General features: G+C 31.6%; 2 protein-coding genes across 2 annotated transcripts in view; both read right to left on the bottom strand.

Moving 5' to 3' along the window:
* Window positions 1-951: 951 nt before the first annotated feature.
* On the bottom strand, window positions 952-21,914 carry LOC124369217 (Down syndrome cell adhesion molecule-like protein Dscam2). Its single transcript, XM_046827059.1, has 4 exons — window positions 21,826-21,914; window positions 20,905-21,057; window positions 15,386-15,498; window positions 952-9,026 (listed from the first exon to the last, which is right to left on the bottom strand). The coding sequence occupies exons 1-4, from the start codon at window positions 21,833-21,835 to the stop codon at window positions 8,697-8,699; spliced, it is 606 nt and encodes a 201-aa protein (XP_046683015.1). The 5' UTR covers window positions 21,836-21,914; the 3' UTR covers window positions 952-8,696.
* LOC124369216 (Down syndrome cell adhesion molecule-like protein Dscam2) overlaps window positions 21,832-22,078 on the bottom strand; it is a 39,063-nt gene continuing 38,816 nt past the window's right edge. Inside the window, exon 16 of the mRNA XM_046827058.1 lies at window positions 21,832-21,970. Within this exon, the coding sequence (XP_046683014.1) occupies window positions 21,933-21,970 (38 nt within the window). The 3' untranslated portion in view covers window positions 21,832-21,932. The remainder of the gene's footprint in view (window positions 21,971-22,078) is intronic.

The raw sequence follows: 22,078 nt of genomic DNA, 5'->3' as shown, positions 1-22,078 counted from the left end.
TTACTGTAAATAATAAATATAAATATGCCTTATAAAACGTGAATACCTTATAAATTGTTAATGCTAATGTTAATAGTGAGTATATGATACCTCATTTGTACTATGTCAAAAATTTCCTATACAGGCTTTTAACTATATTGATGATTTATTTAGTAAGTGTTTGTTATACTACCAGATATTGCATTTGAATTAATTCTGGTATTCACGAAAGATATTTGACTATTCATTCAGAGGGTTTCGTTGATTCACCTAGAAAAGGGCGATACTTTAGTAGGTACTTTTATAAGGCTATGTACCGTTTTATAGGGTATAAAGCAGTGGCTTAAGTAAAAGCGATAATAAAAGCCCCGCAGAGTGTATTGGGGTTATCGAGGCTGGGCAATGTATTCCACTGTGGACTGCCACACAAAAGAAGAAATTCTGAGAAGTGGAATTCTTTAATGGAATACCGATCCTTATTGAAAAGACTCTGCAAAACTGTATATAGCAACGTTTGCTATTGTCATCTCCTCAATTGTAGTACTATGCACAACACAGTATCTCATGGCCCTTAAATAACTTTTTGGTTACCTAATTTTATAGAAATAATTTATTTATCAGATAAAGCTATAACGGACGAAGAGCATGATCAAATTCTGAGTTACTCACTGTATTTACTCGCATGAAGTATTATGCGAGTAAATACTTCAATAAAGTCACTACTGAGTTAAATTCTCGGATTGTAGATATGTGGATATATTCCTCATACTTCATACGTACGGTATAGTGTGTATTATAATTGAAGGTTTTTGTCTCTAAAATTGTACCAAAGTGTACTACTTTACCATAAAAATATAATTTTATTCCGGTTACGTTATTTTATGTCCAGTTAAAAGTTAAAAATAAAACAAAGGCTTCTGTTGATAAATATTTAATGGATTGTAGGATTGAGGAAAATAAAGTCAACATACATACAGGTGACACAAATTTTATATTTAAAATATCATTTTAATTTACAGATAAATTCTTTAACATCGGTATTCGCTTAAAGCGATTACAAACCAAACTGAACTCTTTGCTGAACTGTTCTAAGACACACAACTTTGACAATTGTTGAATTCTTTCCTCTTTGACTTTAGTCAGGTAAATTCTTGTAATTTACTTTTTTTATAATTACGTAAACTATAATAAATATACTTTACAGTTGGTCTTGTATAAGGTGTTTCCTTAGTGCCCAGCATGAATTAAAAATTTTCCGTGAAATTATAAACTAATTGAAGTAAATAAAATAATGTTTTTAAATTTATTTTACTGACAATGTATTGCAGCTCTGCTGGTCAAAGTATAATGCCTGGTTGAGGCATTGAGGTTACGAGTTGCATGCCACTTGCGTTCATATGGTATGCCAAATACCTCGTGAGTACCGATGCATGTTGTCAGATAGAAATCTATGCGATATCAAGTGGCACTATACAATGTTCAGTTCACCACTTCAGTACGGGGTGTGTTTGGTTACCAAATAGATTTTAAAATGTTGTGGCAACATCACGTCATTTGTCCATCTATAATTCAAAATCAGTCTTAAAAATCTTCAAAATAACGGGTTTTCTCTCATACTGAAAATGTCCACTTTGTTCACATTTACATAGCAACCTCAGAGAAAATTGTTTCGTATAAACATAGGTTTTAGACATTGTTTATATAACTAGCTTGGATGAAGTTATATGTAAAATTTAATAAGTTATATAAATAAAATGTAGCGTTTGCTAATGACAAGATCTGAGTGAACAATAACTTTATCGTTCCCGTTATTTAAGATTTGAGGGTAAAAGTAGTATGCCAATGGAATAAGTTTTATTCTTCAAAACTTCAGTGCAGTCTGACTTACTCTAAATTTAATATTTTCCATATGCTTGTTATGAGATAATACTTTGATAACGGTAAAATTCACCGATGGAATAAACTGTGTTACAGTTTATGTGTTGACTTACAGAGTTTTTCTCCCATTAATGATAATGTCAAAAGTTCTTATATTATTTTTAAACACTTTTTAAAATAACCATTATATTCGTTCAGTATTATAGAATCCATGGTGGGAACACTTGAGAAAAACATGTGATAGACGTGTTTCTTGTAATTTATACTTACACCTTCTATTAGACATATTTTCATCAGATTTAGTTTAGAGAACTAATCAAATCAATCATAAGTACTCTGTACAAGAATTCTGGAAATTATTGAATGCGTAATTACATATTTGGCAACGTAATACCACACCAAAATCCATAAATACGTTATATTTAGCCTAAATATTTGTGTGGTGTTTTTGTGTAAGACAATTCTTAAATTTAGCTAATATATTATAAAAATAGGGATTCAACAATGTGTATTATACTTTGTAATACATAAACCTATATTCAACAAACATTGTATTATGCGCATAAATGCATAATGTACATAAACGTAAAAGGCATATAATCATTATTTAACACACATACATCCATTTTGCATTGGAAACTTTTGGTCTTGCAACAAACATTTGTTAAACTATTTTACATTTTTAAATATCAATAAGTTTCATAAAATTAATGTGACGTGTATATATTTCAATGAATAAACGTATTTCATTAACTTCAAACATGAACTTTTAACATACAATATATGTATATATATATTTGTATTAAATTTGAAATTGCCCAATATACTACCCTTGCGTTATTAAACTCTCCTTATATACAATCTTGACATTCCCCTCAACTGTACATCACTCTTGCCAAATAGCCACAGCAGTTTAGTTTTATCCAACACCCATACACTTGACATATATTTACAAAATTACAAAGTAATAACAAAACATATATATAAACGCTAGTTTGTAAAGTACGTGTTCCCTTATTCGTGAGCAAACTTAATGAGCAAGGAAACATGTATGACTGGAACATTTATATATTACTTGTATATGAAAAAAAACAAAGCTTACAAATCATTTGCACTATAAAACTTAACTTCCAATAACAGCAATACACCTATGTTAGATTTCAGCCTTATTGGACCGGATAATCTATTATAAACACTCAAGTCATTCTAAATTTGTAATAAGCAAATAATTCCATTAAGAAAGAATTGATAAAATAAATTCATAGATATTTTTGTGTAAGGTTCAAACATTATACTATAGTACATCTTATACAACCATTGCATGTATTAAAATGAAAGAAAACCTAAAAGGAACATTTAAAATATAACTTCAAAAGAAATACACTCGAAGTCTATAATTAAACATTAGTAAACTTTGTGTGAAGATTTTAACCTTGTTACCTGTTTTTCTTTCTCTTACAGACCAGACTAGCTAATTTAAACCGTAATATGTGTTTAAAAGTGGTACTATTAAAACAAATTAAAAAATTTGTGTTCAGTCTTTACCAGGTTTTCGTTACATTACTTAAGGATATTGAATTTTAAAAAGAGGGAATTTTAATTATCCGTTGCTCCTCTTTTTAGGTAAAACATAACCTAAGGTCAAAATGTTTTAAGGAATATCCATCTATTAGATCGCAACATCATATTATAATTAATTTAAAATATTAAATAAGAATGGAATATGCGATTTACTCACAATAACTGTGTTTAAGTGTTTACTCAAATAAGGTGTTATAATCTTTTGGTTAAAACTGAATAAACATTAGAAATATAGTATCACTTCCACGTACCTATTTGTACTAACGAAGTTGAATAAGCAATTATAGAAACGAAATTTACAAATATATTAAATTCTTCTGAATATTTCTATGTAGAGATTATTGGATTATTTTTTTAAAGACTTTTAGTATGCGAATCCAGATTAACGGTTACTATAAGTATTTTTATCTTACATAGATTGGGCAGTGTAATTCTTAAACCAGTTATTCATGTTTAATATGTACTTAGACAAAAATTTAAACAACTTCTATCACGTTTAAAAATAAATGTAAAACTTTCAGTACACAGTATGTCTTAAATAAAACGCTTGTTGCCTAAATAAACCTAAAATATCCCAAATTCTCTGTTAGTTCAATGCATTGTGGTTCATCTAACCCTATAATATAACGCTCATATAAAGGTTTCCTCATTTTATTAGATGGGTTAGTTTTCAGCATATTGTATTAAAGGCCAAAATACTTTCGGTTTTGTCTTGTTGACAGGTCAAGTCATAAACTTATTCCAGTCCAACGGTAACGAAACAAAAAATTTCTGAAAGGCTTAGCTAAATTGGTTTTTAAAACAAGGTTTACGTTATGTTCTTAAGCAACTGAAAAGTCATTTCGTACTGTTTGTCAGTATGCTAAAAGATATAGGGATTCTTGAGAACAGAACACCCATACTGATACCTTCCAAAGCTCCATAATGCAGAAAAATAGTACTGCATCCATGGTAATCAAAGCGATATTATGGATATTTTTATGACTTCTTACAAATTAAATTACAAGAAACTTATTTCTCAGTAACACGGAACAATCAAGGAAGGAAATGGTTTTACTTGTTTGAAAGCAACGGATACTTAAGCCAAACCTAAAATTGTATGGTTTATTGTAAGAACCAAAATAAAAGTTATGACTGCACGTAGTTTGAAGTGTAGGTAATTATATCATGGTGTTAAATTTGTCACTTATTCCTGCAGGTAATTTTTAGAGGGATTGTTTCAAACGTATTCTTATTTAGTTGAGTCCAATTAGAAAATGAAAATGTTTAATGTAAAGATATAACATAACATGGGATCATGACTACATGAAATCACAGCATAATTCAATGTAACATTCATCCACAACTCTAGTTAGCAATGACAGAGAAAACGGGAAATCTAGATTTTTAAACAAAAAAATATTTGTTTGTTTATTAAAATGTTATTTGAAATTATTTAGCGTTTTAAAAATAATTAAAAATCAATGTATAGATTTAAACTCAAAGTCATCCCTTATAGCTTTATTTTGATACTGTTATTAATTATTTTACAGCAGTCAAACTTCTTGACAACTGAGACTTTAAACCTGAAAATCTACGTACTGTGTAAATAATAGTAAAACATTCCTACAAATAGCACCATTTTTTATATCCGTAGGCTAGTTTTTTCTAAAGACATTATTCAAGCATTATAAAATATTATAAATTGTAGAAAAGCTAAGTGCACGTATAAGTTCATACGCAACACATGTAATGTATTAAAAAGCTCTTTCATGACCATCTGTAATGCCCGATCATGGCAAATCATTCTTAAAGACACAAATACTGAGTAAGATTAGGTGTGAGGAAGAAAAGGGTCACTGCTTTTGGCATCTAAAAACCTTACATGTATAAAACATATACAGTATAACAAAAATTTAAAAAGGATAAAAAAATATAGAAACTAATTAAATATTATATTAAATACATTAAATATTGGAATTATTTATTTTATTCGTAATTGGCGATTTTCAATACCATTGTGGGATCAAAATAATAAAATGAACTTATTTAAATAGAAATTTAGAAGTGAATGAAATTTGTAATTGAACATCTCTTTTATCATTTACTTTTTAGATGGAGTGCACATTTAAATTTATATTTTAACACTTTAAATGTCGCGGATGTATGGATAAACGGCAAAACTTGTAAAAATCATATGTATATATATATATATATATATATATATATATATATATGTATATACACTCTTTTATTTTGTTATATATACTCTGTATGTATAAACTATTTTGAACACTAATATATTAAACATAATAGTTACAGATTATACTATTGTTGGATCTAAACATGTTATACTGAATATGCTTTTCCTTTAATTCCCAAGAAGAGGGAGGTGAGGTGTTTCAAGTGAAACATTACTACATTCGAAAAAGGTATGCTCATTGTTGTTGATAGTAAAAAATATCACTTTATTGTATATATCAACTATAGAACTTTTGGTGAATCCAACTATAAGTTAGGATAGTTAAAATTTTTGAATGTAAAATGATTTTAATCTTGGTGCCATAAAAATATTCTCAACCTTTTGCAACATAACATAATATCCGAAATTTAAATTTGAGAATTTTTAATGAAAATTAATAGAATCCGAAATGCGATTTCATACAGAGTAGATGAAAAGATTGAAACTCATGTATAGAACACTTAATCACTTAATTTAGAAAGGTTAATGGATATTAAATATTCACTTGGCAATCTATCACGACTTATTCACATCAAAGTGTTTTCTCACGTTGCTTACTTGTGCTGTTCACTAGATTCTAATTGGTCAGTGTGGAAACATCCAAAAATACACATGGAAAATTCAAAGAGTTCTACGTGTCTTGCAAAGAAAAAATGACAATGTAGAAGCGAATTTGTTCTGTAAAATATATTGAGTTTAACCGTAGCAAAGAATAATGGTTGCATGCAATTATTCACAAAATGCCCATTCATTTACAAATACAACAATAATCCAGATGAAAGGAGAACTTAGTGTGACATGTACACCTTATAATGTATATACAACCTATCTACATACATACAAACTTTAGTTAGTGAAATATGTCTGCCATGTATCAAATCTTAATCTTACACAATATAATAGCCTAATTACACTCAAAATTTAGTACATTGTTTTATTCTCTGTTTTGCGTTTTAATTAAACAACATATTCTATAAGGACACAGCCAAATTAAATGTAGATTATTACACTTATAAGAAGATAATAATTAATAACAAAAATGTTTATGTTAGTCTGAGGAATAAGTAAAACTGCAACGTATTATATTAAGGATGTAGGACGAAACATGCCTAGAAGTGTTACACGAGGCCCAAAGTATAACCGATAAACTTATGGAAATATGCAGATCAATTCTGACCCTTCCTTTGTCCCGCAACTGCAACTACTACTGACAGTACAGTTGTCAGTAACTCAAAAGCTGTGTTCAACGCTATGTTAATACTTCACTTCCCTAATTCTGTTCCAGTCTAAGAAAAGCAGTACAAGAGATTTGTCTACGAAGTGTTAACTTTTCTCTAGTACTCATTAGTTATAGATGTGGTTTAATCTGCCATAACAAGTTAAGACGATCAACCGCCGACTAATATTGTATATTGTAGATACTCGCCCGCTATTGGATATTGAGTTGTAAGGCTGACAGTTTCTGTTTTGAATTTTGTTAATAACATCTAAATGGCTCTTCCTCATAAAATCAAGAATCCCCAACGGTAACCCACGAAATTACTAAGGAATTCAGTCTTTGATTCCTTGGTGATATCAGAAAAAACCAAATCGGACCGAACCTAGATGTTTTCACACGAATTTAATGTATTTCATTATTTTAGAAGGAGCTAGGATTTAATAAGATAGGTCACCAGATGTTTTACAAGATATATGTTGTTTTACATTTTGCAGACGCCTTCTTGAAACAGAAACCAAACTTTGTTATTGCTGTTTGAATTTGTTGGAATACTTGTACACAGAATAGCCTTGGAATTTCCAGACCTGTCAAATCGTGTTTGAAACAGCTTATCTCCACAGAGCTAAGGAATTGAAACTACATGATATAAGCTATATTATATAGTTCACGGAGTTCAAAATTTTTTCTTTTTCATACTCAGGGGTATTTATTTGGGTGTGGGCAATGTAGCATCGGAAACAGTGTTCATTTATCTGCCAATTGATTGAAAATAAACCAAAACGCCGTTAAGAACATTATACATTTTTTAACGTGAAGTAACTTGTAATTTAGATCACATTTTGTCAGGGCATTGCTTCGTAGGAGCCTCAGGCTGCTATGTATATTTAAGTCTTAAATAGATATTCTGGTGTCTGGTGTCACTTCCATACGCATGGGAGGTTGTAGCTGTTGAGAAATGACTTAGGCTTGTATTTGATGTTGGAAGCCACGTAATGGGACCCTCATTTTGCAATTCCTATTCTAAATTTAACTTTATTCGTATTCACTTAGATATACATATTTTAAATAATTAAAACAAGATATAAATATTTGGTATCACAAATAAAATAATTTTAGCAATCATAGCGTTTTTAATGGAAAAGCATTTCATTCTCAACGTACCATAGCAAAGTTTTATATATAAAGGGTATTCTAAGAATTCCAAATTTTGCTTTCGAAATATTAGTTATTTGATGAGTTTATAATTACGTAACAAATGAACTAAATCATATTTTTCATAGTATCACATTTTTATAATATAGTGGTTGTTTTTTTACGCACCTGCTTAGACAAGGTGCGATAATTCTCAAAGCGAAAAACAGAGAATCAAACCAGTTATCAATACGAATACAGTAGATTTTTATTGATCATGATGTAAAGCTACTTTCAGATTAGTTATGAATGAGCGGATTCAACGTTTCAATATGTGATAAATTGTATAAATGTACTAATTTTTAATAATATAAATAAATAACATAAATTCAAAGAACGTTAATTCCACTCGACATTGAGACAAAGTGTTGTAACTGAACCGCGCTACTACACGCAATTGCAGGAAGTCAACATTTAAGTGATATTCTTTCTCTCAAAAAGTCGGGTTTTTGCACCAAAACTATATTGCAGTCTGAATTGAATATGCTTCATGTCGTACTATAAGACGATAATTTGATCACCAACTTTGAATTTGTTATTGGCGTACCAATAATAATTTATAAGAGATCAATAAAATCTACTGCACTTACTTAAACGATATACTAAGCGTACAGTTCAGTCTCCTGTTTACTTAAGTTGATGAGGGTGGTAATAGCGTCTCTGGTACTGGGATCGCGCATGGTTGGGGGACTGTGACTGAGCCCAGTCCGGGAACACGGGCTCGTGGGTGGATACGGCCGCTGCCGCACTCTGGCCTGAGCCGTGCTTGCGGTGGTGCCCGTGACCGTGGCCGTGGCTCTGGAACCCTCCTCGCTCGTCCAGCTGGTTCGAAGACTCGGTTCTACTCGAGGTTCCAGGTTCCGTGTCGGACTCTGAGCCGTAGCTGTCGTAGTCCTCACTCGACCTCGACCGAGCCTTTTTGACCCTGCAATAGTCCTCACCGACTCTGGTGGTGGACTATATCAAAATGAGAACATTGGAAAACATTGATTAAATAACGTAGTATGAATTCAACAAAACCAAGATATAAAATTTAATAATTGTGGTCTTTGCCTTGGATTACCAAATAACTCTCTTGAAAATATTAACATGGTGGTGATGTAAAATATACTTAACGTAATTATACAAATAAGTCTAAACACTAAATCAATTATTTTAATACTGGCTGTTTACAATAATTCCCTTCTCTAAACCATTCTCCACATTGCATTTAATTTCTTAGAGTGCAATTAAAAAATCTTTAGATCTTTGACAAATAAATTACACAATACTATATAAAGTATATGGTATTCTGATTTAATATCCTAATTCAGCCATGATTGTTGCTGGTAAAATCTACCTAACCCAACATTTCCTAAGAAAAAATACGGGTATTAGGTTACCACCTCTTTATACGTCATACAAAATACAAGAAGCGTGTTTATAATATTTATACAGTATTTATTGCTATAGTGCTCATCTGCCTTCTAAAGCTGGTAAATGTAAATGTGAAGAATAAATATTACGGCATAATTTGTAAAGTAATGTTTTCTTTTCATGCGTTTCTTTCACATTCACTTTTCAATAAGTTAATCTACAGATTTATCGATTTTTATAACACTGGGATAGTATCAATAATTATACCTGTGTGTAACACTATGTGGCATATCCTAAACAAAAGTAAACCAAACAAAAATATCTAGGATTTTATCAGACAGAATAAGGAGGTCGATGGTACTGGTAATATGTGCTACAGCTACAGACAATATCAGTGTCGGCTCTGAGATCACGATGATAATTTGTGTAATAAACACACGGAATATCTGGAGGACATGCACGGGGTGATCAAAGGATTCATATCCTTACCACTCTTTCTAATATTGCAGATATAAATTAAGTTTATTATATTAAGAGATCGTGAACTGCGTTATCTTATATACACTGAGAATCTCTCAGCACACGCTCCCAATACAGATAGGATTTATGAGGTACTATATAGTTTGAATCAAGGTGGCTTCAGAAGGTAAGCGGTAGCAAAGGTGTATTAAATATTTTTTAATATTTTAATCAGAATTATATTAAAAATCACGTCATCCTTTGCCAGACACTTAACATCGTGGCAATCCTTTCCCAGACACTATCAAATGTCATTTATTAACTTACAAATAAACCTACGTTATAGAACAAAATTTGAATTATATAGAAGTTACTTTGGTAACTATTAGAACAGTTTCACCAGTTGTCAGACAGTTTGTAAAAAATTTAGTAGCAAAATATTATTAGAGATACAAACAAATATTTCACTCGCACCTACTCTTGTGTATACTACCTCCCACTCGCACATATATAGCTTTACAGTATATGTCTGGTCAAAATTTAGAGATGTCTGGCCATGGGTTGGAAGTGGCAAAACTGTCTGGCAACTGAGGAAAATGTTCTAATAGTTATGAAAGTAAATTGTATAAAATTCAGCTATGTTCCTTTGTTCTTTAGAATTTATAGCATGGCTTATCACCGAAGTTCTCCATTATATCCTTATTATTCCCAAAGTTCTTCATATGATCAGTTATATTTTATTGATTTTACCAAAGCTAATGAAATGAGATAGTAACATGATGCTAACAAAGTTTGGGCCAAACAGACAATTGCCAACTGGAGTAATCTGCTTAGACCACTGCTTAAACCATACATCAGAAATGTTTTTTTATGTGATTCTACTATGAACCATCTGCAGATCAAAGGCGTTATAATGATCCTACTACTCCTGAAATTGCTGCAGTGTTTGAAACAGCTGATGGACCACCTCTTTCTCATAGACATATAACTGTTTATGAAAGAACAGGTGATTTATAAAAGATAGATTATGATAGTATGCATTCTGATCCTATGTGCTACTCTTTGATTTGGCCATGTGGAAACTGTTTGGCACATAGATATGCCAGTGCAAGGTGTGCGTCAAACTAAAATACGAAAGATTGTTACTATGCAAGAATACGTTTTATATAGAATTGCAGTCAAAGAAAATGGTCCTGCAGGTGACTTCAATCCAGTAATAAATGCTGGGAAACTTACTCTGCAACTTTTTGTGGACTGTTACTGCTGTATTGAAGGAGATACACGGAAGTACATACAAAAGAACAAATTAAATTTTGTGTAGAAATATACATAAACTTTCAATTTCTTGGTTATATACTTGATGGAAGTCACAAGGTTGTAATAAAAAGACATTTCTATTTCTTCTACAAATTAATTTAGATTTGTATTAGATTTACTTCAATGAGATTTTCCAAAATCTCTTCATCTTTGGAAGTAAAAGAATGTGTAAATGGCTATCTACTTTATAAGAGGTAATGGCAGACCATAACTAAACACATTAATGGAGAGTTTGTTGATGTTACTAATCAGTTAATTGTACTATAATCCATTCCTCTTTATATATTTCCGCGCTCATATCAATGTGATAATCTGTTCGAGTGTTCGCTCTATCAAGTATATCCACAATCATGTTTATAAAGGTGATGATTACTGTAATATAGAAGTAGCTGCTGAAAATGATATGCTCAGTCATAATGAAATTAATGTATTCTTAAACGCTCGATATGTTGAACTAAGTGAAGCTACTTGGAGAATGTTTGCATATGGCATGATCATGCATGATCAATAGCATACTGTTAAGTTCCAAGTTAATTTGCATAGTTCTAAAAATGTTTACTTCAAAACTGATGATCCCGAGGCAGCATTAATCCAACCAGAGTTACGTAATACGCAGTTGTTGGCATGGTTCAAGTTGTTCAGCAATCCTAATACAAGAAGTTCTTACATTTATCATGGAACGCCAGTCCACTACGTATGGAGTAAGAACCAATAGCATAAAAATAAACCTTATAAAAAAACAATAGGCCAAATTTATATTGGCTCACCTTCTGATTCAGAGCGGTACAAGCTATACATAGTATTGCTTCATGTAGCAGGGGTACAAGTTTTGGAGATATCAGGACCTTTAAAAATGTGACAAACCCTACTTTTAAAGCAGGTGCTCGAGGATTGATATTGGATGATGTAGAATCGCAGCGTGCTTTAGAAGAGGCTTCTTCCTTTCAAATTTTCATATCAGCTTAGACAGTTATTTGCCTAGATATGTACATTCCACAGTCCATCAAATGCCTTCAATTCATGGAATCTGTTCAGAGAGGCAATGTCTTAAGATTTCCTAATCTTTTACCGAGGTAGCCTATCAATTAGCTTTGTAAAACATTTCAGAAACGCTAAAAGTACATGGTTGGTCTGTGTCATCCTTTTATTTACCTATTATTGACAATTCACCTCAAGCTATGGATGAAACTATAGAGGAGACTCGAGTTGATGAACTAATGCAAATAAATGATGGCATAAGCGAATGAAGAACAACGATTTGTTGAATATTAAGTTCTCAACTCAATTCACAACACACAATCCTGCAAGTGTTTGCAGGGCATATTTTATAGATGGGCCAACCGGTACGGGAAAAACTTTTATGTATATATGTTTAATCCAGAATTGTGTCAATTTAGGCATGCAAGATATATCTTTAGCATAGAGTGGAGTTGTTTATATCTTACTTCCACATTGGCCGTACAGTTCACACCCGATTCAAATTACCATTAAATTTACATGAATATTATGTATCCAGTTTAAAAGTTAATAGTAAAGAAGCCGCCATTATTCGTTCTGCAAATTTAATCATCTGGGACGAGGCACCTGTAGCCAACAAGCATTCCTTAATCTGTATTAATCGACAATTGAAAAATATAATAAATAACGATGTGGGAAAATCATCATCTTAGGAGAATATATGTGCCGGAAACATATTACCAGTACCTCACGCATCTATAGCTGCTAAAATATAGAACCCAATTAAACTTTCAACTCTATGGTCTCTTTTCAATCTTTTCAAATTCACCAAAAATATGAGGGCTAACTCTGATGAATGTCAATTTGCTAACTTCCTGCTCGAATTTGGTAATGGTCAATACCCTAGCAATGATGACGGTTTAGTAGAGTTGCCTTAGTCCTTGATTTCAGACTCAGATATTATCAGTGAAATATTTAGCAAAAATTCATCATTCTCTCTTGAAGCTTCATACATATCAAGCCATGAAAATCTGAAACCTCATAATGAGCACTGCGATGAGATCAATAAAAGGGTTTTAGATTTCCTTCCAGGTTCATCCAGAACCATGAGTGTAAATACTTTAAGTGAAGATGAGAGTGAACTGCTGCTACAAAGTCCAACTGAATTCTTAAACAGCCTTAAAACGTCTACTGTCTTACCACCCCATGAGTTGACTTTGAAGGAACGTGCAGTTTTAATGCTGTTGAGAAACTTCAATTTAATGAAAAGATATTAAACGACATAAGATTAATTGTAAAAAAATTTTTTTTAACTGTTTGGATTTGGAAATTATTAGTGGTACAGAGGTTGGCCAACGGGTAATATTACCTTGTATTGACTTATCACCATCTGAAACTTCTGTTCCACTTTTATTAAAGCGAAGACAATTCCCTAACAAAGTGGCATTCTGCATGGCAATCAACAAGGCACAGGGACAAAAAAAACGACCGAATTGGAGTATTTGGTCCACCTGAACCAGTGTTCAGTCATGGTCCGTTGTATATGGCCCAGTCACGCGAGAAATCGCTTAAAGCAGAAATTAAACCTCAAGGTCGGCTCAAAAATCCAATGTGTTTTGGAAGGAAATATTGTGAAATTAGATAGTTCTTTTTGTGAGCGAGGTTGGAACGACATGTCAACTAATTAGAATTTTTTTGATGATATTTGATTTTTCATGTGACATTAAAAATACGAGAACTGATTTCTTTACTAAGTATTTTACTTCTCATATTCTATTTTTTCCTTTGAAGAGTTAAAACAATTACTAACGCAGTGTTGGGTATCGAGTAACACTGCGGAGCAACATGGGTCCATTAGTCCACATTAAAATATTACACAAACCAGAGCTTTTGTTACTGATAATAATTAATATGTTATATTAATTATAAGAGCACCCCACGGCAACGTTGTCGGAATGTGAATGATAAGTCTGACTCTTCCCTTTGCACGCCGCGTCCAACATTTGTTTTGGACACACGTTACTAATCAGTCTCCTCATCCATTGCAATAAGCAAACCTCAGTTTTTACTGTAAACAAATAAAGTACGTTTGTTTATTTCATCTGTTTTGAAAACAACATGTAAATCATGCATACAGTAATGATTGTAGCCACGTCATTGCGGAAACAGCTGGTGATCAGCTGCGATTCGGCAACACTGCCGCAAATGTCATTGGAATATTTTAGTGTGGACTGCTCTAATAAATTTTCATTTTTTAGATAAAAGTCTTTCATCCAGAAAACCCTTCGGCCTACTGTTGCCTAATGCTTATGCTTCAATCTTTAAAATGTCTAATTTTCCAAAACTCTACACAACTTGTATTAAGAAAATCACTTCGTTTTTGCTTTACTATTGTTGTAATCGGAAAGTATTCAAGTAGACCGTCAGTCTTCATGGGAATGTAATAGTTGTTAATTCTACGTAATATAAATAATCCAGTAATAGAAAGTTATTTTTTATAGGTATAACAAATTATAACACAATATTTTATAAACCTATTATTGATGAAACACTGTTAAATAGAAAAAGCATCAAAGTTTATTTGTGCTATGAAATACTTCCATCATAACAATAAATGTATGATGAGTTATCTTTCTCTATTATCGAAAACTAATGTATATTTGCAACAAAAATTGTTGCAAAAACACTAATTATTTGAGTTGTAATCCAAAACAACGTAACAAACTAGAAGACAAAACTTACATCTCTGAATAGAGAGAGTTTTATGGCTTCAAGTAGTGAAATAACTTGTTTTGAGAAATTTCAAGAAGCGCAACTCGAGAGACTTTGAGTGACTAAGTTAATTACAACTTGTTCCAAGTTAATGAGATTTTAGGAAATGAATACATTTACTCCCAATAAGTTTACGCAATATTTTAAAGTAGTTTTAGAAGTACTTTCGTGATCTATTACTAGAATGTATATGTGATTATATTAATTTTGTAGAGTACATGTCTCAACCTTTGCACTGCCTATAATATAATTTATATTTACATCAGTTCTACGTTATAAAATAATAAATTATGGAGTAATATTTGTGGTACAATGAACATAGCAAGATTTAGAAGATTAATACTGTAACTCATGCTGTAAAAGACTCAAGTTTATCTAATTCCACTAGAGATGTATTTCACAACAAACAGTAACAAAAGGGTACACCAATTTGTCTAGAAGCAATCTGAACTTACTTTTCTGCTAGGCGAGAGTTGACTTTCTCGGTATGCGAAGGTTTGAAGCTTCGTGTCGTCCCCTGCAGAGGAAACATGGAACGTAGCGTAAGGTCGTATGTCTTCCGAATATTCTAAAGATATAATTAGTTTATGTCAGTTATTTACTGTGAATGTGATTTATGATTCATTCTATAAATGTAACTCTATTAGTCTTTAGTTAGGTTAGAAATTAGTTACTGCTAATATAGTATAACAAATTAACACATTATTAATCAATCTTTCTAAAGAATGTTTTACAATAATATAGGCGTAGAAATATATGTCTTTAGTCTTGTATATTGTGTTAAAAAAACTAAACATTAGTTTTATCACTCTGTTTAATATTTATTAGTAATATCAATGTGTAAAATAGTGGCGTTTGATAACCAATCCAGGAAAATTCTAGAGCTAAATTCTTTTATATTATCAATTTTCACTAAACACCTTGATAGACTTAACATAGTATGTGAAATACATAACCAATTGCAATATCTATAAAGTGGGATAATAAATAATCTTACCATAACAGGCTCAGTTAACACATTAAAAAAGTAAATATTCACCTTTTTTGTTGTACATTACGAATTTTTATAATATCATGCACTGTTCATTTACTGTAAAATAATCATACAACTTTTAATATAATAGTACGAGTGGTTTATAGATTGTTCTAGAATTATCGAATATTTCGCTTTGAAGGTATAATCATATTACATGAGTTTTGGCATTAATAAAAATATAAGATTGTCCTATCATTTTAAAGTATAAAATATATTACTGCAGTGTAAATTTAATACATCATGTCGTTCTCGTATGTTTTTCGTATGTCAGTTAGAACCATAGATTACAAAATTTTAGTTTTAATGCCCCACAAGTAGCTCTTTACTGTGTATATTATGTAACTTATAAGTAATATAGTATAAGTTATAATATTTAAACGTAGTTTGTTCAAGTTGTTTCTATAATTAGAAACAAAGCTAATGCGTATTTGTAGAACATTTTATATGAATGTATTTTTAATACTTATCGGATATTATAAATTATAACAAAAAAATCCGTTTAATTTATGATTATACTAGTATAACAATTAAAGCAATTATTATTAAGAGATATCATATTTTAAATTTATGAAATTTTATCAAATGGATTTAAATGGTTGCGAAATAATTTATTGAAGGCCATAAAATTCAAAATGCCAATGAAAAAAAAAATCTTTGTTCAGCTGGCATTACATATATTTTTTACGGATACAAGGTAAAGCAAAGTAATTTCTTATTTTACCAGGTGAAGTTAAGGCTAAGAAGCCCTCTCTAACACAACCTGGGGACCAACGGCTTAAAGGTGAGTTTAAAACCACCACCAATAGGCGGGCAGGCGGACTTCTTGCAAGGTCAGGATCGCTCAGCGGTCACCCATCCAAACAGCAGCCACGCTCGATGTTGCTTGATTTGGTTATCTCGCGATAACGCCGTGGGTACGGCCCCCGGCTAGGGGCTACACTGCGTCATCAACTAGGTAAGTAGATGGATAGGCGCTCCCCCCTACTGACCATTATTATAACCATTATTCCTTTATTATTTATTATTATTATGACCGTTTTTCTATTTTTTTAAAGAAAATAAATTATTCTAATAGTTTTTTCTTTAAATATTTAAATAAATCAAAGTAAATTATAATTTTCCATGAATGAATAGGGATGGAATGATCACCATATCTGCAATCGATCTTATCTTATTGTTTATATATCCCAAAGGCATCGTGGAACTCGTGACATGAAAATCAAAATAACGAAATCTATAAACGACCTTTCTGAACAACCGCCATTTTAATTTTTTACAAAATTTATTGATTTCATTATGAACTCCTTGCAAGTCTATACTAATTTAGAAATATGTTTCATGAGGATATTAGGAAATTATTCCAAAATTATATTTCCTCTTAAATTGCATGGGCCGTCCTAAACTGCTAACGAATTAATATCAGGTCTCAACCTCAGGGGAAAATCGTTTGTAATGGAAACTGCTAAGGGGTACTGCCTAAAAAATATAGTATCAGAACAAGTATAGCAATTAACCCACTGTAAATGAACCACTGGATTTATTGACGTGTAATAATGTTTCATACAGTGTTTACAGTTTGATTATTCAATTACATATAATTAAAACCTTGTCTTCTATTTGGACAGTTTTTCATGTATTTGATCATGCAGTTGAGCTTCTTGCTGCTATAGTGCCAATAGGTAAATAGTTCTTCACTCTGACTAACTATTATTTTGAGAAATAATAAAGTTGATAAATACATAAATGGTACCACGGACATTTCAGTTACCGTTATTTACAAAACGTAGTACGTAACACTCCATTCAGGAGATGTTTGTAGAAAATACTTGTATGTCTTCTACGGGACGGATGCGCCAAGAGTACTTCGGAAGCTTTTTGGACGAGAATGCACGCAGGAATGACACCGTTTGAGATGAATACTTTCCACGCCAAGAGTTTATGCATGATAAGGAAAATATACTATTGATATACAGCTGGTACTTGAATAACAATGCCACCCTTAATCATTCACGATCTTGATATGGGCCACTTTCGTAGCATTCAATACATATAACAAAGGAATCTCCCAAGCGGTAAGATATAGGTGGTAAGCTACCTGTATTTTAACGATCAAAGGCTGTAACCTCGTTAAAGACCATATCGTACTTCTTTAAGTGCCAAACAAACAGTTTATGATAAACACATAGCGACCATGTTGTGTAAAGTATCACATGAGTAAGTCTAGTGGCAACTACTATCAAATAAGGTAAAATTTTCTACAATAGGTACTTTTTGGATTAATTTGTCACTTTTTCTTTTATTTAAAGGTTATTTATTCCAGCGTAAACGAATTGCTTGTAATCCCCAATGGGGATGCAATACCATTACCTATATCGTCATATCTAGGGAAGAAACACGCATTCTTTGAAGATGAATTGGAAGCTTTCACTTTTACGACAAGACAAGACATATACTCGTAATGCTTTACTTAGTCAAATTAAAAGGAAGGCACTGCTTCGATCCAGTCCAGAGGATCTAAGTGTCACCTTAACATAGAAACGAAAGAAAAATGTGTAAACAACCAAGGAATTGACTTGCTAGGTCTTAATATAAACGCCAATATCTCGGAGTACTCTCAAAAACAAAATTTAAAGGGAAGCACATAAAGATTGATAAAAGCTCATTGCTCTGGCTCACACGCATAGGTCACGTTACCTCTCTTCCACTTATGAAAACATTGTCAAATTCTGTTACAGGAGATTATCAAATACTCTAGAATCCTATATGACACTCATTATATGCAATGGCAAAGTAACTCACACTGACAGATGTACCAGAATTAACTACATCTTATATAAAAACAAGTAACTGAGTACACTTATTTATGTGCTGCCAAAAATATAATAGTTAAACTGTGAAGTTTTAAGCAAAGCTCTCGTCAAAGCAACGTCGATTCACGTCGATCATGTTAGTGTGCTTAACTAAGATTTTATGGAGATACCTTCCTCAGTGTTGGTCTGTATTGCTTGCAAAAACACTATATGACTATGTAGAACCAGCCTTACAACTAGATATTAAAATTGAAAAAACTAACCTTCTTCCACTTGCATGTGGGTTTAGATACTGCTACATACTCAATCCCACAAAAAATGATGTTTATAACTAGCTCCCCACATATACTCACAATGGGAATTCTTTTCTACCAACGGCAACGACGTCAACATAACTTTACATAATATCGCTGCCGCTTGTGTTCTTTTATTATTATACACAAATGACAGCGATGTTTTTCATTGAAACTTTATTGGAAAGTACCCTAATTATCGAGCGTTTTCTTGAAATATTTTACTATAGTTTATTTGTAATATTACGAATAATTTTTATATCATCACTTGTCACCAGCATAAGTTATTTGAATTTTGTCATTAAATAGGGTTATTAGTAATCAGTTAAAGGTTATTCGGCACATTGAATTTTTATCGGTATAAATAAATAAATGTTAAGAGTGTGTAGGTAAAGAACTTTAAAAGTTGTAAACGAAAAGGAAACCTATTTTATATATAAACTTATTTAAGTCACCTACTATATATGTGTGTGTTTTTTATTAGTACACTATTTATAATAGCACCTTTAAAATATAAAGAACATAAAGTATCCCGTATTTACAAAATAAATTATTATCCAGTACAAAAGTAATCATTCTCTAAGTATCAACGTATAGTTTAGCTGTTACAACTAACTAAGTAAAATAACTAAGTAAATAAACTAAGTATTTACGTATTATTTTACAGTCACACATAATCCAAAACGTTCAATTAATATTTGACAAGCGGGTAAAGGCCTATAACACCAAAATAGGGCTAAAGTTCGGGAGTAAATTTCGTAAATAATTCGTGATATATAAATATCAAAATCTGGTTTTGAATGGTATCTTAGTCTGCTTGTATGTGGACTGACAAAAAATCCGTTTCATGTATGTATATTGTACTTAGATGTTTACGTAACAGACAAAAATTGTGGTTTTAAGATTTTCAATATAAGATCATCTCAAACGAAAAAAAAAACAGCTTCGAGTAAATTCTGCGAGTAATGCTACACCCCAAATAGTTTGTAATTGTTACGTTGTACTCAAATATATAAATTAGGAAATGATAAGTGGAAGTATAGTTTCGCTATCTCTGTATTAAAGTATTTGTTCTTTTGCTGTGGAATATTCCCCCATCATTTTTCATATATTTACAAACACCGATTTGTTAGTACAATATTATGTCAAAGCAGATATTTACAGATGCTAGTCTGGACGGCAGTGTTAGTTTATATCACATCTCGCGAAGAGTAAAGATGACACTTTCTAAGCTTCATGTGATGTTTTCCTGAATAGTCGCAAGCAACTCTCTGAGATGTTCCGAGATAGCAAACTTATTATGGACTTCGAGTTATAATAACATGACTTTTTGAAAACCTTTACGTTTTATTTCACGCAAAACTTTTATACACAATAATTGAGTTTTAGAATATAAATAAGTAAATTTAATGTTTATACTAATATATATTTTATATATCGTAACTGTTACTTTTACAACTTATTTCAATTTATGGATAAAAAGACAATTAAATCTCATAATGTAATTATTTTCTAATGCCGTGAATAACGTATATATTTTTACACGTTCTTCTTAGTACGATGTAAAAAGTTACCACAAGAAAAGAAAAAAAGCCTAATTTTGAGTTTTATTTAGTTGTATTGTCTGATAAATGTAACAGTGGTTGTAGCTCTATTAGGCGTCAATATAAGTGAAAAGGTATTACAATGATTTCAAATAAAGTTTGCCATAGTTTGTAATATTATCCATAAATTTCTCTTGAGGTGTGCATGAATCCCAGTGTGCTCCGAGTTTTAGTAATGGAAAAATTAAACAATGTATATGTAAGCCAGTAGACTACAAGATATAAGCTAACCTGGAATACACTCAAGGTGTGCAGGGGAAGGCGGCAGTTTGCGTACAGTGGCGTAATACTGCTCTCTGCGGGCTAAGTTGTGCTTATTGTCCTGAGTGGCAGTCCCCTGGACATCTTCGAGCGTGCGACCTCCGGGCCTCTGCACCAAGTCTTCTGGAACACACCCACCAGGTCAGTGTTAACTCCCATGATTTATTAAAAAAAATCTTAGAATAATCCTGTTGCTGGTTATATTAAGAACTGTATATTAACACCTTCCCTGCTGGTGTATACTGAGTGAGTCCGGCTGCTCTTAATCTGGTTCAGTTACTTAGCTGGTCTAATCTGGCTCTGCACCTTAATATGTCTGCAGCAGTCAACGTGTTAACAAACTTACATTAAGCTTTAGCAGCCAAAATTCGAGTTTATCCAAGTTTGCGAAGATATCTTAAATTCAAGATTTATTTATAAAATTGGAAATTACAATGTTTTAATGTATTCTTTTATCGGGAGGGAGCTTCTTCTCATCGAATAAAGGAATAGGTAATAAGAAGATTAAATGGTTAAATACGGTGTTATAATCTTGTGTTCACAAGACCTGTTAACATGAAGGTTAGATTCCATAACACAATTATTGTTTTTTTATTGTTTTATGTTTTAGTGTAAATTTAAAGTTGATAATAACTGTGAATATCGATGAATGGATTGTATTAATTACAAAGTGTATAGGTTACTGGTAATATAACCGAGTTACGATTGATATAACTAGCATAGCGTATTTCAAACGTAATTATAACAGTGGACAAATTTGAAACACATAACACAAATAATTTATATAATTAACCATAATATGCATACAAGATCTAAGATATATATATATATATATATATATATATATATATATATATATATATATATATCTATAGTTAAGTTTGTACTTACTTCTTCTCATGCAGAAACAAAGAGCTAGAAGGCTGAAGACCAGAGTGATGCTTGAGAATATTGAAAGCGTAACAACTTTGATATCCTTGTGAAGAGGTTGTCGTTGGTCACCGAAAGTTAACCACCTGACTAGGTACCACAGTCACTAAAACATGTAACATGGATATAAAATATTATTTGCTAACAATAATTATACTATTATTAAATTTAAGTAATATAATGCAAGTAATACCGTACATAAATACATGTATTT

The sequence above is a fragment of the Homalodisca vitripennis genome, chromosome X (genome assembly GCF_021130785.1).
Source record: "Homalodisca vitripennis isolate AUS2020 chromosome X, UT_GWSS_2.1, whole genome shotgun sequence".
Classification (NCBI taxonomy): Eukaryota; Metazoa; Arthropoda; class Insecta; order Hemiptera; family Cicadellidae; genus Homalodisca; species Homalodisca vitripennis.
Note: the sequence above shows the minus strand (reverse complement) of the source record. Positions and strands in the feature narration are given on the sequence as shown.